General features: G+C 31.3%; 1 protein-coding gene across 4 annotated transcripts in view; it reads left to right on the forward strand.

The window, feature by feature from the left end:
* The window catches only part of LOC113516302 (rap1 GTPase-activating protein 1), a 319783-nt gene that overhangs the window by 146643 nt on the left and 154694 nt on the right, over window positions 1-18446 (forward strand). For 3 of the 4 annotated variants that reach the window (XM_052900954.1, XM_052900957.1, XM_052900960.1), the window contains exon 1: window positions 2384-2630. The exons of the other annotated variant lie outside the window; for it this stretch is intronic. Coding sequence is in view for 1 of the 3 variants with exons in the window: in XM_052900957.1 (XP_052756917.1) it covers window positions 2605-2630 (26 nt within the window). In the remaining 2 variants the exon portion in view is untranslated. Of the gene's footprint in view, window positions 1-2383; window positions 2631-18446 lie in introns of those variants that run through there. 4 annotated transcript variants of the gene reach the window in all.

Below are 18446 nucleotides of genomic sequence, written 5' to 3' on the forward strand. Positions count from 1 at the left end.
TACCAATTGACTTGCCACCTTTCAATTACGAAAAAAACTTTTGTATATTTATCGTTCTAATTAATGTCTAGAAAACAAAATACAATTGTTTAGAACCACTTCCCGTTGTACAGGTGGCCGCATACTAGCACAGTGCCCCCAATATGCTCTCTGCAGGACGTTTCCGCACCCTTTTCGATTGACGATAATCTCACCATCTCGATTCTAATTTAGGAAGCTGTGAGATCTCGATAAGGGTCTTGAATAGGGGCGCGACCAATAGCAATAAAAGACACCGTTGCGTGCGCTTATGGACTCCGTTGACATAGATTAGAAAAACTGGTACGCAAGTTTTTGTCTACTGGTTGTATATGGTCATTGCAGTAGGATAACTTTGTCGTATGTACCATTGAAGGAGTAACGGTTGTTGTAAGCGATAAAATAAACGGTAAGGTTATTGAAGGGTTCGATATCGATTACAGATTGGATATGGCTATGGATCAAACTCCAGTAGTAATGGGGTTATGTGGCGGTCTTATTATAGTATTATTGCGAATAAGAGATCATGAATTTACTATATGGCAAAATTGTAAACTATGGATATGATTGGTTGTGATGTAATATATATATATATATATATATATATATATATATATATATATATATATATATATATATATTGTATTGAATGAATTAATGAAAACACTTTATTTGCATTGTAAAATTCATCATAAGCCACATAAAATGATATTATTTATTAATGTTTGTAATTAAAAACTTTTTGTGGTCTTTTACTTTAAATGGTGATAAATTATAGCAATTAAATTATTAAGGACCGCTTCTTGTTGGTAATCTATTAAAACCAAGTCGCATATTTATTGTTTTTGTTTAAGTATTGTATAATTAGTGGCTACTCGGTACTCTAAACTATTAGATCGGAACTGATATCGTTTGATATGGCAGGTGTGAATCTTAACATAACATTATATAAAGGTGGTCATTGTTTATTTTTATTGATGATAAAATAAATTTCACCTCGTACGTCATACAAAATATCGTACGAGGAACTGATATATCTAAATTCTACATACATACATACATATCTGTCACGCCTGTCTCCCATTAGGGTAGGCAGAAACAATGGAACGCCAAATGCTTCGATTCAAACAAACCTCTTTCGCTTCTTCCACATTCATCAATCTTTTCATACACGCTCGCCGGTTACGGGTACTTTTAATTTGGCCCTTCTTCAGCACGTCGCCTATTTGGTCAACATACGTCCGTCTAGGGCGGCCCCTACCGACATCTCCATTCATTCTTGCTCGATAAATCTCTTTCGTAATTCTTCTTTCATCCATCCTCTCCAAATGACCAAACCAACGCAACATTCCTTTTTCGATTTTTGCCACTACATCGTCTTTCAGTCCATACTTCTCTCTAATCACACTGTTAATCTAAATTCTACATCTATTAATATTATAAATGTAAAACTTTGTAAGGATTATAAACAAGATTTGGATGTTTAGATGTTTACTTCTCATTTAAAGACGTCGGCGGATTTTAGTGAAATTAAATATACAAATATAAGGTACATTTTATGCTTATTTACGTAGGCAAAGCCATAAGGCTCGGATACACAGCTATTTTTGTTTTTAAAGTAATTCAATCTCGCAGCTTCGGATACAGGACAGACTGTGTACCTGTATATAAAAATAATCTTCAATTGTTACAAATGGCAACCCTGTATTTACTCTTGTTAGTAATAAGTCCACATTAGTATGCGTCGCAAAAGGGAGTGAAGAAGCGTGTAGCATCAATAATATAGGGATACAATGACACAGGTGACTAATACAGACAAATGTCACCCTATAGCGAACATTACTTGAGAGTTGAAACATAGCACTATAGCAGAGTTACATATATTATAGCAGAGCCTTTATTATAAATGCTTGTTAAAGATAAATTTATTTTGTTTGCTAGAAATTTCCAAAATTTTATATAATATAATATAAAAATGAATTAGATTTTAATCAATCTTTCGTAGAGGTTTTGATAAAAATTTTTACCTAATGGTTGATGTAATACCACTTTATATCTTTGTAAATAACTATCACATAAATAAATCTTATAACCTTCTAAGACTACAAATAAGACCCTGCTTTTACTTATAATACTATGAGTAGACAATGTTAAAATGTTATTCGTCTCCCGACCAAATAGGTATTAGTATTCCAACTTACAGAATACGATTCCTTATCCCGAATTCCTGAAATAAGTAAAGCGTTTAGATAATAATTTTCTGTTGCATTCTTGCACTGCAGCCGTAATCGGTTGAATGTTTGATTTTTGGGGCGATGCGCACGCGCTGCATCTCTGCCGCGATGCCAACAGCCGACCAATCAAAAACTCAGTCGCCCGCCGTCTTTCGTTGGAAACGGTATTGTTCGATGTCGCGATGTGATCGTTCGTATGTTCGGACTTTTTTTTATCGATAACGCGTTTAAGAAAAAGATGTGCATTTTGTGGAAATGTGCCTGTTTTCTATAGCGACTTTTGTCTGTTAAGGGATTTTATTGATAATAAAATCAATATTATTGCATCAACCGCTGGATTATTTACAAAGATATGGTTATCGTCAGCGTTTTTAGCAGGTCAGTTCAATTATTATATTTAGTTTTATTTTTATATAATCTGCATGATTTAGGTAATAAATATTTGCACTAAATTTGAACGTAGGATCAAATACAATTTTGTATTTTATTTATCTTATAATGATATAAATATTTTATTAAGCACTACACGTATATTTATTGAAAATTGTAGGTACCTAGATAAATCTCTATAGGACAAATTCGATGATTCACTACCACAAACATAACTCTTAACTAACATTGACAAAATTTTACTGATTTCACTGTTTCGTCGTGATCAGAATTTATTCCAAATAGTTGCTACTAGGTACGATGAATCTAAAAAGTAAACGAATTACTCTTAATATCGATTCTCAATTGTATTGATGTAAAATTTAGTTCTCAATATACCTAATGTAGAAAGGAGATACCTACGATAATTAGAAAAAATATCGCTTAGGAGTTATTCATTATTAACTGTCGAATTAGAAATTAAGAACAAATAACCTAATAATCATCGGTTAAAATGTTCGTACTTTATATTAAATTGACGCAATAACACAATTCCGGATTGGATGGTCGGTCGGTAGGTATCTTACCTCCTACCTGTTAAAATAAAGCTGCGTTTTGTATATCTACATATATATAGATAGGTATATTAGGTGATAAAAACATTCCGTTTTACTGTACTAAAAAGTTAAACTTGGGATAGGTGCTCAATAAATGTTTAGACGTCTTATTACAAAAACGGTCAGTACATACGGATAGTAGTCCTAAGTAGCAGTTTTTACATTTATTTATGTCTAAACAAGTCTTTTTTTTTTAAATGAAAGGTATTAAAAAGAATCTATTATTTTTTTAATGTAAGTGCTTTGTAGACTTTGACACAAAAAAAAAAATACAAATAAACATTATTTCGAGTTTTGATAAGGACTGTTTAGATAACCACTATTTTAAATTATTTTCGTGTTAAAACAGTTTTACTTTAGGAGTCTATATATAGGGATTATAATGTACCTAATATAAATAAATAATCCTTGTTTCCATAGTTACAATATGTACTTACCAATAAATAGAAATACTTTTTACATTGACAGTACTTGTATAATAAATAATATTTACAAAATAAAATCGAGTTGAATATTAATTGTGTTTAGTTTTGTAATCCTATTATGTAGGGGTTATAATAATGTACAACTGCCTATCTAATAATGATTTAGACTTGTAGATAAGTAGATACCTACTTGTACATTACGTTGTATAAATTTACTTGCACTCCTACGCTTCGTTTTGTAATAATAGGTAGGTAGATTGAGTGTAACATGCTTCCGCTTTTTGATAACAATAAATCACATTTATAGTTTTCAATTTGCATGGCTATATCTATCTATATAATATTTTTGCAGTTTCAATTGTAAGTTGTTGACAGGTACTTAGTGCTTATTTCTTAAATATTTAATAAAATTCTTTTTTATACTCCAAATTGTCATAACAATATAACTCGATTTATCTACTGTTATTGCCCCTCATGAGCATATTTCTTTGTTTTTTTTTTTGGTGTAAATGGAATGGTAATTCCACTTGCGGTATTGGTATACGTTGACGAGGCACCAGTGAGGGATAATAAATAAAAATAGAAACAGACCAGTCAGCTATCGTGATGAATTCAACAAGAATGAACTGTGATGATTTTCAGGGGGAACTACGTAGTAATCGACCTAATATGGTATTTAGGGGGGAAGAGGAAAAAAATTGTTAGCAGTGGAGCCTCCACTCTCATTGCTAGCAATATAGACAACCAGGTCGACCTCTGTGCGGTTTCCCCTGGAAACTATCATGGTTAATTCCTGATGAATTGATCATGATGGACTAACTGGCCTGTTTTGATTTTCATCTATTATACTTCACTGGTGTCGTGCCAGTGTATACCGTTAGTGCAGGCGGGGCTTCTATTCCATTTTGACTAAAAAATTAGGGAATATTGCTATCAATGGGGTTGTTAGGCCCAGTACTAACAATCACTCCCTTCCATTTCTTTATGTTTGCTATGGATTAGACCACCCACTACTTCATTAATCTACAAAAATAAAACATTGGTAGAATTTTTTTAGTTTAAACTAGGGGTAGTTGGTAGACACGTTATCTCTCTCTATAAAAGATCAAACCAGATCTCTCTCTTTCTGACATCGAATCACTCATCGCTCTAATGGAGAGCTCAATTTTCGTTGTCATCACGTACTTCTTAATGAGAGCGATTCTTATTGGCAGCTGTCTTATTGTCAATTAACACTACCATTAGCACTTAAAATAATAAATGTCTTTTAGGTGGAAGCAATTGGAGGATTTCCAATGATATTTTATAATATCATTTATAATTTGTAAAGTTTTAATATAAAATAAGTGTTATTGATTTTATATCGTCGTGACAATTACTGTGCTAATTAATTAAATTTATCTTATATATATATATATATATATATATATATATATATATATATATATATATATATATATTAATATAATAGTAATCAATTAGCATTTTATAAGTAACAATTTTTAACGGTTAATTTGCATTGTCGAGACACATGCGTAGGCGGATTTAGAGGAGAAAAAAGAATAAAAATTAATTTTCTAGTGCTTACAATTAAAATAAAGAACGGATCTTTCGGCAAAGACGCGTCATATATTCTAGTATTGCACTATTTACGCCACTTCCATTCGCATTATTATCTTTGGATGACTGAAGTGCAGCAAGAACTTCACAACTTCCAATCACCAGTTCACCACAGAGTGGCCATAAATATTCCAATAACAACCGCGCGGTAGTAAAAAAATACGAGTTGTTAGTTTTTGTCCATTTCAGAATGTCGTTAAGACGACTTGATTTATGGGTGTGTCGTACTTGTGGTATTCAAAAAAGCTATTAATTGTATTTTATGGAAAGTAGTTGTTGATTGCCTGTTAAGAAATATCTATTTAATCAATAGGACTATTCACATCCACATTAATGCCAAAATTAAAAACGAAAATCAACCTTCATACGAGTATATGTTATCTCGAAACAGCTGCTGTAAACCAAAATGTCGTAAATTTCTTTCTTACATTTCCGCCAAAACCACTATCATCGTTACACACTAACGCTTTGTAAACTAGTATACATGTTATTAGTGCTTTAAAAAAGATAATTTTTGCAAAACACTTCCTATTTGCCGAACTGGGTAATTTAAAAGTGAATAAATCATTGTCGACTCGTTGTCACGGAATATAGTTTCTGTCGTCTGTATAAAGTTCAGTTTTGATTGGCAGGATGCCGGTTGGATGTGTCGATGCGTTTCCGATTACGCACACGAAATGGAAACTGATCTTTGAATATGCATGTGCATGCATAAGCCTCTGCACAGCACACTTCCACGCATACTCGTAATGTGGCGTTTCCTCTCGGTGCCACTGGCATAATATTTTTAACTTGTATTATCACATTTTATTTAACTTATCGGCCTTCATTTATTACAATTTGTTTTCAAATAATATCACGTTAAAATTCTGATATATTATATTTAAGTTTCTTTGCCATATTGTCACCATTATCATTAAATTTTTATTTTATTAAATGACAGATTAGAGTTATCCTTTCATTTTTGAAATTATCCCAAATATTTAATGTATTTTACTATCGTAAGTAAATTTATCAATTTTTTTTCAAAATCTCATATTTGATTATCTTAATGAACACAATTCGTAGTAAGGTTAAATTAACATTATTAAAGTAAGACATTACCTAAGTAATAAAAATGGCTTCTTAGAATATTGTAATACTTGCTTTTCTCGAGCTCACTGCACCTGGAACCAGAATACTTAAGTAATTTTAATGATAAAACAAATTATGGCATCCTACGCAACTATAACCAAAATTAAAAACTTGTGATGAAGAATATGTTATATTAATTTTAAATTCAAATAAGTCAACTTAAAATTGCAATTAATAGGAACAATTTTGTTCTTGTTACGACGAAGATTGTCTAGATATATCTAATTATTTGCAATGTGAACTATAAATGATTATTTCAATAGAGGATTACTATTATAGTAACAACTTCAACAGCTGCTTCTCTTGTTTCTTATAAAAAGATACAGCAACAAGAAAGCGTATTACATTTTATTTATAACGATACAAAATCAATTGAAGTTTATTAATAAATCACTATTTGGTATCTTCATATATCTGATAAATCAATTCAGATGTGTCTCAGGTGAAAAAGTAAAATATCTGACTGCAATGAATCATGTACCATGTCTTCGCCCACGGCATATTTACCTCTCAAAGTGCACTGTGACAATGTAATCTGCTGTTTAAGCATTGAAAAAGTAATCTTGTTATGTTTGCCATAAGGTTTTTAATATTGTAAACAAATTTCACTGTGAGGTTATTCACTTCAAGTACTCCAATGGATTTTTAAGTCAGTTAAATCAAGACAATATCTTCATTATTTATCACTTATACAATTTGTATTGAAAAACTTACATTATGCTTATTATCATTTATATCAAGTATATTTATATATATATACCTGAATTGAAATTATCGCTGAATTTAGTAGTAAATAAAAAAATTTGTAATGTAGGAAAATGAAACTTTTTTATTAAGGAGTAGAATCATCATCATCATGTCAGCCGTAAACTGTTCACTGCTTGACATAAGCTCTCTGTGGACGGCTGTGTCAGTAGTTGCCACGCTTGGCAAGCGGATTGGCAATTGATGTTAGGCTTAAGAGGGACGCTGCTGCCCTTCCCTCGAATATTAAGTTTCCTTAGTCACCACTTATGACGCCCACAGGAAACGGGTGACCCATTCTATGCAGGGACTACACGGTATAGTAGAATATGAGACTAGACATATCACTACATAATATAAAACAAAGTCGCTGTCGCTGTCTGTCCGTCCCTATGTATGCTTAAATCTTTAAAACTATACAACGGATTTTGAAGCGGTTTTTAAATAAATAGAGTGATTTAAGAGGAAGGTTTATATGTATAATACATGCATAATATTGTAGAGAAACACTAATAAATTTAGAGGTTTCTAATGTGATGTCGTAAATAAACACATTTTTTGGGCTTACATTGCAAACGCAGGCTGAACCCCACGAGATAAATCAAAATAATGTACTACAGTATTGTACACTTTAAAAAGGTTAACAAAAAAGTCCGCGATACTATATGTCTATCTTTTAAGGATAACCCACAATAACCATTTTTTATCCTTAACATTTACGGGAAAAAATGACTTATTTACGAAGTGATTTTAAGCAATACAGCATTAATTTTTATCCAATTCAGTACCTTAAATCCATTGTCCATTTAATATAGATCAAGAAGGCCCTTTACAGCATATAATTTAAATAAATATTTCCGAAGATACTATAGATTTAAAATGCAGGGACATAGCGGTGCGGCGGTACCGGCCAGGCCGACGGCGCGTACCTATAAATAGCGCATCAAAGCGCGCTTCGCCCTATAGCACTTTAACATGTTTGTATTGACTAATGACGTAAAACCGTAAACGTTGTTTATAAGGACATTCTGTAGTAGTTTGATATATTTAGTATCAGCATGTGCGTGCCCGTGCGAAGCCGGAGCATGTCGCTAGTATATTAATAATCTAGAAAGACTAAACTTGGAGAAAATTGAGAAAATTACGAGAAATTCTAGTATCGTTACTTTCACTATCAGATAATACTACAGATGAAGTATATATAGTTACTACAGAGAGATAAACGAGAAGCAAACTTGTTATGTTTATAAGATAACGTACCGGTTTCTCTACATGAGAGAATCGTGAAATAGTTCAATGTTGGTTAATGAGCGGTGCCTTATGCAGTTGCACGTCCATTGGGGAACCCCACAACTATACAAGCATGAAAATTAATTTTGTTCTACTTTCCTGAATTGTTACAAGCATAATTTATACGAGTATGATCGTAGCAATACTATTTAGCTAAAATATTATTGATCCTAATAATTTTAAAACACCTACTTTTGGTATTACGTCAATTGCTTGACTTCTTTATTCAATTAAATAAATATTCAAATAAAGTAAATATATAACAACATAACTTTTACGTAATATATTTACGTAAATGTTAAAATTTACTACAAGTAATATTATTATTTTTTTCTACTATTTTCTAATTATAACGTTAAACTACACAAACGGATACAAAGCTGGACTACTGTTAAAAGTTGTATTACTCGATAATTTACAGTAATTCGGCTATTATACGTGGACAGTCGACCGCAAAGTAGTTAGAAACTGGCCGTCAGAACCACAACGTTAGGATGATGAACTTGTAAATGTCCTCACTGAAATCTGTGTCGAATGAATAACTTTCCATGATTCGTATTACCGCAACCCATCCGTTCACGCCTTGTAACAAAATTTTACTAATGCACTATTACCGTTTCAGTAGTTATTAAACTTTTTGCTATGGTACTTGCACCGTTATTTGCAAAGAAACATTTTTATTGTATAATTGTGGTTACTTGGTATTAGTATATTTAAAGTAACAGTAGATTGCTTAAATTATTTACTACTGTGAAAATAGAAAATAAAATATAGCAATACACTCATCAACAACGGCATATTTTAAGTATATACTATTTCAGAGAGCAGTCTTGCTGTCGACTGTCTAAATTCATAAAATAATTTTCATGGAAACAATAATTTAATTATGCATACAAATAACTTTGTCGTTAAATCTGCGAAAGTTACTATAAGAAATTAAATTTGTTTTCCTTATGAAACAAAATTTAATTTAATTTTCCAGTAATAAATGAAAAAGTTTAAAAATCATAAAACAATCGATCCACAAAATTGATCCTTCATTTTCATTAAAAAAAAAAATATGTTTATGATTACCGTCGTGTTATCCATTCATTATATCTCAGAGTACATTATTCAGACCATCACGCAATCCAATTCTGAAGCGACAATACCGCATGTTCACATCGGTTTCACCTTAAGAATAGGTGTTCTTGCTTTCTACGGTGTATCTATAACATTTTTCAATTAATATGTAATGCATTTCAAATGGAAGTAGATTTTCTACCTAATATCCAAATTATTATTTCTTATAATGTTTTGATTAATTATTTCGAAAAGATACTCTGATATTGTTATTAAGCTGACACCTTACTATTAAAAATATTATATTACTTCCTATATAAATTTTCAGAAACGAAATTTGTTACGTCAAATGAATCGATTGCAAGCTAATCAGGTAATGTCATTGTAAGTTTAATAATTCATACCAAATCGGTCCAGTCAGCGAGAATACAAATGAATGAGAAATGCCCCCAAAACTGCGTTCGATCGGAATTGGTCGAACAATGAAGCTGAAAGACTATTGTGTTTGCCATCTGTCATTGAGGGATTCAATCACCGCATTCGATAATTGTAGGTTGGATTCATACATACAAATCTCGCCTCTTATTATTAGAAATACGAACCGAACGATAAATGGAATATTGCGCACGCGTTTCCAATGAAAGTAATTTAGTTATTATAGAATATCCCCGCAGATTTTTTAAAGCAAATCTCCCTACGGTCGGATAAGAATATTTAATAGTTGAACAGTAAAATAGATTTTAAAGGGGAACAATAAGTTTGTTTTGTTATGAGTGGGGATCTATACCATGTTTGAAGTTTTATCTTTCTTTATGTCAATAACCCGTTATTCTTAGGGTTGTCGTAATTTTAATCAAGACATTATTGTCTGTAGGATCTTTATGATGAAGTCATATAAAATAGACGAGATGTGTAATTAGTCTCAGTTTTGTACTCCTGACTTCTAACACATGTCAATGTTTCGCCCATGATATATTTTGCACATTAAAATCCATGATAAGCACAAGCTTGAGAAACCAGTTGTAATATATTTTCATTGAATTAGATTGAATATGTAGTTGATAACTGGTTAAACGATATATCGTAATAAACTTTTAGCGGCGATTCTAGTGACATAGAATTGGCATAAAATACGAGCATATCCATATGATTGGACTTTTTTGCTTTTATTTTGAATATAAATTAATTATTTAATTAATGGAATATCATTGAAAATTTGTTTATAAATAAAATATTATATTTTATCTACTGTATATACCTATTCAATGATATATATATATATATATATATATATATATATATATATATATATATATATATATATATATATATATATATATATATATATATATATATATATATATATATATATATATATATGTATATATATATAAGAAATAGGTACGCGATGCATTCATGAATTGAGGAAACATAAAGTAATAATTTACATATGCATATATTATAAAAAAATATGAATGTTAAGTATATATGGCATAACTAATAAGTTACCAATCTAAGCTTATTTATTGTACGACTATTTTCAACCGACTTCAAAAAGGAAGTTTTCAATTCGATTGTATTTTTTTGTGTTCCTTACTTCATAACTTTATCAGCTGTAAACAGATTTTGATTTTCTTTTATCTAAAAGGATATACTTACAGATTAGTCCCATAGAAATTTTTTTAGAATCGGTTCAATAGTTTAGTTTTTAAATTAAAATATCTGGTTTTGTCACAACTGAAGTCGGTTTTCTTATGGAACCTTTATTATATTATATATGCATGATAGATAATTTTTGGATATAATGGATATTTTTCTATATTTAATATCCAAATGATTCAATATTTATGACTTAAAATGACATGGGCATTATAGTAGATTTTTATATCTATGCTATTTTTTTATTTTGATTTTATAAACACTAATACTAAATCGTAATCTTAAAAAATACTGTATCTGTTTATAATTCCCAGATAAGTTAACCTTGGATTTCTTTCTAAAAATGTTTTATTTATAGCGTCAATAAATTTACACGTCTCTGTAATGAAATATCGTTTGTGTAAATCTTTCAACGAGACTATTTTTCGTATAACGCTGGGTTAAATTAGATACTAATGTCAGCAATAGCTTTACAGCTGAATTCTCACTTGAATTTATATTAATTATAATATTAGCTTATCTACCCTGATTTTGCTTATATATATATATATATGATAATGTAGCTTTCTATAGGTGAAAAAATTTTTAGAATCAAGTGAGTAGTTTGATTTTATACATTACAAACAAACAAACAAATCTTTACTCTTTATAATGTTAGTATAGATATATATTGAAATTAATGAAAATTAGACACACATAAATACGAAGTACCGGTACCTTAGTACCGGTGCTATTGATATGTTTAATATTTTAACTTGGCCATTTAAACCATGAAATTATCAACGATACAAATACGAAATGTTTATGAGTCAGTCACCCAATTAACACTTCTCTCTTTGTTGTAGCATTAGATAACAATAATACCTATTACCAATCTATCGTATTACGGTATATTATTGTTTTAAAATTTTGCTTTTTTTTTGCATTGGCTGTACTTTATAATGATTATGAGCTACTTTATCCAGGGGTTACCGTTTGGAACAAAACCATTATACCTGCTTTATCGAGGGGAACTATTTATTCATATAATTTTATTGTGCCCAGAATTATGAATATTTTATGGTTTATCCAATATTACGAGTATATTGAATGAGATTATTGTTAGTGTTAGGATGGGGCACAACAGGAATCGATCATTCCGGTTATCTGGACACAATGGCCGTCTTTAGTATTATATTTCTCTGAAATAAACCAAATATCTATCTAAATAGTCTTTAAATTGGTTGCTAGTTCGAAATTAGATTATACGCTTAATTTATAAGAAATTACAATAACTGATGTAATATATAATTTTTTTTTATTAAATTTAAGCTTAAATACATATTTAATATAGAATAATTGACATCTCTTAAGTAAAACGTATATTCATTCAAATTTTATTACAACGTACACTTAATCAAAGTAATGATGTTTTATACACCGGAAAGTGTTATATTTTTTTTTACCAGAAGGTCGCGTCAATATATTTTTTAATCATAACAACGTTTTTCCCGATAGCTTATTATTTGTACTATTCTAACACTTATCGAATGGATATCGGCGTTCTAACTCTTACTTTGACAAAACTTAATAATAAATGACAGTTATTGTTGGTCAGAAGTACCTGTGACGAAGATTTTAAAATTCGATAAATCTAAATTCCTTTGGCCAACGGTAAATTTTAACGGTAGATAATCGAATTGATAAATCGTAACAAAAAAATTGGTGGTCGCATTAGATTCGAGGTAAGTTAATCGGAAATAATCGAAGTTTGTTTGGATTAATCGGGAGCGTGTTTTGTGATTAGTTCACGGGTGAACGGATCTCGATTTTGGTCGATTTAAATGAACCTTTTATTGATGTTATATCGAGTGTTATTAGAAGTGAAATTGAAATGTTTTGGAATCTGTAATTTGTAGGGTTTACCGCTGGTTTTTAAGTTAGGATTATAGTGATAGTCAGTTGAGATTTATTGAAATATTTGACATTTAGTATATACTCGACTTTTTTAAGTTTCACTAGTTAGAATTACATTTTATGGTATCGCTTTTAGTTTGGTATTTTTTCATATATATAAGCATTTTGGAACATTTAAATTATTAAGTTCGAGCAATCTATTTATAACTGCTAAGCACTAGTCTTACTCAATTTTAAAACAAAAAAAAAACCCAAAAAAAGTAAGATCCTGTGTCACCTGCATCTATAAGTGTTCCAGAAGAACACTTTTGAGGTAGTCATTTCATCTCACTAGATCATTCCACACTACGCTTTTATGTACAAAGTTACAATTTAAAAACTTGAATTTGCTATCAGTCATCAGTTGCTCGAACGAGCCATTGATCAGCTCATATTACCACTTCAGCTTGCAGATCCTTCGTACTATATCAGTCAGTTTAGTAGGTACTATTTTCATTACACTTTATATTATATTTTAATCAACATTTCTTCATTTCGGTTAGTCTATTTTATTGTTAGAAGTAGTTGAGTAATATTTTTATCTTATCATAACGGGAAGGTCAGCGCGAATCATAGTTTCAAGCTTCCGAACAAATACTCGTAAATTATGATTTGATACTCTAGGTAGGAAGTTAACATAATATTAGTGTAAATATCTAATAAATACGATGTTCTCTGTATCTTATATATATATAGTGTGTTTTAATAAAACTTAATAAAAATGTAAATAAACGAAATTTAAATTGATCCGACGATAAGACAGTCTATAGATGTTCAATAGTACTTAGCACAAATAAAAAACATTGAATGTTTCCATTTTATACTAATTTAATTTAGACAGTGTTTCTGTAATCATTTTAAAACATTTTGGTTACTTTTTAACTGACTTCAAAAAAAAAGGTTCTCAATTCAGTTGCGTTTTTTTTTATATATGTTACCTATAACTCCATCAATTTTAAATTAATGGAAAATTCTTTTTTTTTATCTATAATTTACTGATTGGTCCCATAGAGATTTTATCAAAATCGGTTTAGTAGTTTAGTTTTTAGATGAAAGTAACTGGTTTTATCACCATTGAAGTCGGTTTGTTTTTGTGGGACAGAATCTCTAATTATTTATTCTATTAGTACTGATTATACCATGATATAGTAATATTGAAACTATTCGTAATGTTTATTTACTTCTTTGTACATAGACTACTAACATAGTATAAAATTATCTAGGTCGATTTGAAACTTATTTGAAATTTCCGTGGGAATAAAATTAATTTTAAACATAACATCATGTCAGTTTTTCGTTATGGAAATTAATTAATTTCATGTTATTGCGAAATTCCTCTTTATACCATTTAGTATCTATGCAGGCAAGTGCATAATGCGTTGCATATCAGTCAATCAGCCATCCCACCCGACATTAGACCCGGGAAGCATTGCCTATTTAGGTATTGTGTGCTAACAGCGTGGGTATTATAGGTTCTTACTGGCCTTGTTTGGTAGAGATATAAGCTTGTTTATGGATTAAGTAGACGCAAATATAATTTTTATTTGTAAAATTTGAATATTGTCTAAGATATATAAAACTACTGTAAAATCAACATTAATAATACATTATTACATATTTATTTTTACGCCATGCTTCTTAAACCAACTGATCATACATTCTCTTATCTAATTTCAGCAACTTTTCTACAAAATAATGACCTGGGATCAAATTCAGCCAATAGCCAATTGGTCTTTTTGACTTTAATCGTGGTTACGAAATAGCTTTCTTACATTGTCATTCCTTTTATTCCCAACATTTAGCGTTTTTTTCTAAATCGACGATGTTATTTACCATGCCATCCATTTGATCAAGCAACACATTATCTGTACTATATTAGATAGATAGATAGATAGATACTCTTTATTGTTTCCTCCAAAAGATTACAACAGTAAACATATTCTATGTATAAACAATTATAAGAAATAATCACAGTGAGAAAACAATGGGCGACTTTATCGCTAAAAGCGATCTCTTCCATACAACCTTTGGATGGAAAGGAGTGTATTAGTTATTTTTTTCCACTTCTGCAATTTTATTATAGTACGTAATAGTGGAAATATAATTTACTTTAGTTTATACTTCATGATAGAACCACATCCTCTTGCAATTATTATTATCGATGCAATTCATCTCCTCGAATTATCGATGCTTCGTACTGGTCAGTATATAATAAATCGGCTAATTTAACGGCAGTAAAATATGATTGCTTTGCTGTCCCGCCTGTAAACATTTTATAGTCTTATTGACATATCCGTCATTTAATGGATCCCTGTGTATTTGTACTGAATAACTTTTGATATTGCAATACGCAAATGGGACACGTAGGCGCGTAATTGTTGATAGACCGATATTTTCGCAAGGAATTGTCTTGGAGATGAGAATTGTTTAACGCGCAGTGGCCGTTGTTACTTTCATGTAACTTATATAGTATATATATGTATATATATATATAGAGGAAGGGGTGGTAATTTGGAACCCTACTTTGTTTTTTGAATATTTTAACGGAACTATTTGACTAATAATTTCAAAAAGTGGCTTTATATACTTTGAATTTTATGAACTTCTATATTATGAACGAATTAACAAGATGAAAATACTCGTTATATGCAATAATCAGCTTTATTGTAAAAATGAAAAAAATGTGTTTCGAGCTACAGTGTTGGTATTATGGAACCCGGGTTCCAAATTGCAAGTATGGAATAAATTTAATTACAAAAATCACATATATAATATTCTGCGTCACACCCAGAGCATTCAGTATGTGCCCACATCTCACAAGATTGACACTGAATCCAAGTTTCGCCCCGTTGATTATTGGAATAATTTTCGGAACAAAAAATGCAACAAGCATCATCTTCGTTTGTGGGCTGAGCATGCTCGAGAGCACTTTTGGACTCTGTACTATCCGTATCTGATTCTTCAACGGATACATCCGCTGAAAAATCAGATGATTGGGAATCCGAAGAAGTAGATTCTTGGTTGTTATGAATTCTAGAAGAGTTTGCTTTTCTCTGCCTACCACTACGTCCACGACCTCTTCCTCGGCTTCTTCCTTTCTGAGCTGAATACTTGATTGACTCCTCAAGTTGTTTTTTGTAAGGTGATCCGGTCAATAACGTAGGTGCAGACGACTTGCGGCCTCTGTTTGATTTTTTATTCTTTGGTGTGGGTACCGATAAGATATGTTCAGGAAGAACAACAGAACTGGCATCAAACACCTGCGGTAAAGGTCGATGTGCTTGTCCACTAGAACCAGGTTGAGGTTCTGATACTGGTATCTGAACAGCAACATGCGTAATGGTGGATGGTACATAGAGATCATCATGAATAGTTCGAGATTGAAGAGTGGTTTCCCCTGAACTTGCTATGTACACATTTCTATTGATTGGGTAAATACCAGTTACTCTAAATCCATTTACAGCAATAGCTCCAGTTTGGCACCTAAGATAAGCACGTCCAAGTAATTCAGCTATATCATATGGAGTCAACGTACGGTTAGAATTAAGTAACCACTGTCTAATTTCCTCACTGTAGTAGGTTTTCAAAGGGCTCATAAAAGATCTGTCGAGAGGTTGCATCTTGTGAGTTGAATGTGGTGGTAAACTAATAATTGTGACATGGTTAGCTCTAGCTGCAATCAAAACATCCAAATTGCGCGTGTGTGAATAGTGGCCATCCAGAATTAGAAAAACAGGTGAGGCTTCAGTTGGGTGGGTCTTGTCAACGAAATGATTGAACCAGTCTGTGAACAGATTTGCTTGAATCCATCCTGATGGGTGGCATCTTCCTATTGAACCTGGTGGAGCTCCCTTCATCAACGTTTGCGTCATATTTTTGCGGGGAAATATCAGAAGTGGTGGAATAAATATGCCACTTGCGCTCATCGCTGATACCACAGTCACTAACGAGCCACGTTCAGCCGCAGTCAAGCTACCTACTTGTCTTTTACCTCGCATACCAATTACTTTAACTATTTTACTCTGTACAATAGATAGCCCGGTTTCGTCGACATTAAAAATTCTCTCTGGAGGATAATTATGTTTTTGGAATTCTTCTTCAATAATGTTAAAAAACTTGTCCACTGCTTCTTTATTGAAACCTTGAGCCCGAGCATTGGAAGTTCCTGTTGGTGATCGGATGGCAAGTTTATCTTTGTGGCGTAATAAAAAATGATCAAGCCAAGCTCGCCCGGCTATGTTATTTCTAAATGGATGCTTGATATTATTTCTTACTGCCAATTGATAAGCCATTTTACGAACATCTTGACGGGTCAAGCCATAGTAGTTTCTTTCCATGACGAGAAGGTATGACACGAGGCTTTCTTCAAGGTGAGATGGTAGGACAGGTTTTCTTCCTATAGTAGTATTGATAACCTCGTCGGGAGGTTGATCACTGTGGACAAACCTTTGAAGAGTGGTTTTTGGTACACAGTAAAGTTTAACCGCTTTTTTCAAACCCATCTTCTTCTCTCTCACTGCTTTTACAGCTTCAATCATATTACTACTGGTCCAACTTTTTCTTTTCGATTTCGGCTTTGGTGACAATTGAGTTCGAGGCATGACTAAAACCAGAAAAACAAAACAAAAACGATAATAAATGTGATGCGGGTAATTTGGAACCCGGTACTATATTACCCGCACCTGTAGGGTTCCAAATTGAAAACCTTACTATGTTTTTAAATAATCAAGAAAACCAAGACTAATTAAATAAAATATTAAAACTCACTTCTGACAAACTGATCTTATGCAATATCTTCTTTCTTTAACAACCACAGTATTTTTTTTAGATTAAAACAAATACTTCTAACAAAATAAACAAAGTACAGAAAAAAAGTTGACGGGTGACATGAACTTTCACCAACAAATGACAGGATCAAACATGTTACAAAATTGGCGCTAGTAATGTGTAAACATTCTTTGATACTAGTTAAACGTAGTTACAAAGGTTTTTAAAAGATGTCGTTATCCGTTTTTTAGATACTAAGGGGTTCCAAATTAACAGGAGGTTCCAAATTACCACCCCTTCCTCTATATATATATATATATATATATATATATATATATATATATATATATATATATATATCGTTCAGGTAAAGAATGTTAGTTGCATTTTTTTATAGTTTTATATTACAAAAATGGCAATCAAGCACCTGATGATAAGCAGTTTCTGTAAACTATAGATGCTAATAACACAGAGGTTTATCATTCTAGACTAGGAACTCTTCCCTTAAAAGGAGTCTTTGTAACTTATTCATGAACTAATTTAGTCATGCTAAAAATATTGCAATTGCCAGT

The sequence above is a fragment of the Galleria mellonella genome, unplaced genomic scaffold (genome assembly GCF_026898425.1).
Source record: "Galleria mellonella isolate WM207_F2 unplaced genomic scaffold, CSIRO_AGI_GalMel_v1 utg74, whole genome shotgun sequence".
Lineage (NCBI taxonomy): Eukaryota > Metazoa > Arthropoda > Insecta > Lepidoptera > Pyralidae > Galleria > Galleria mellonella.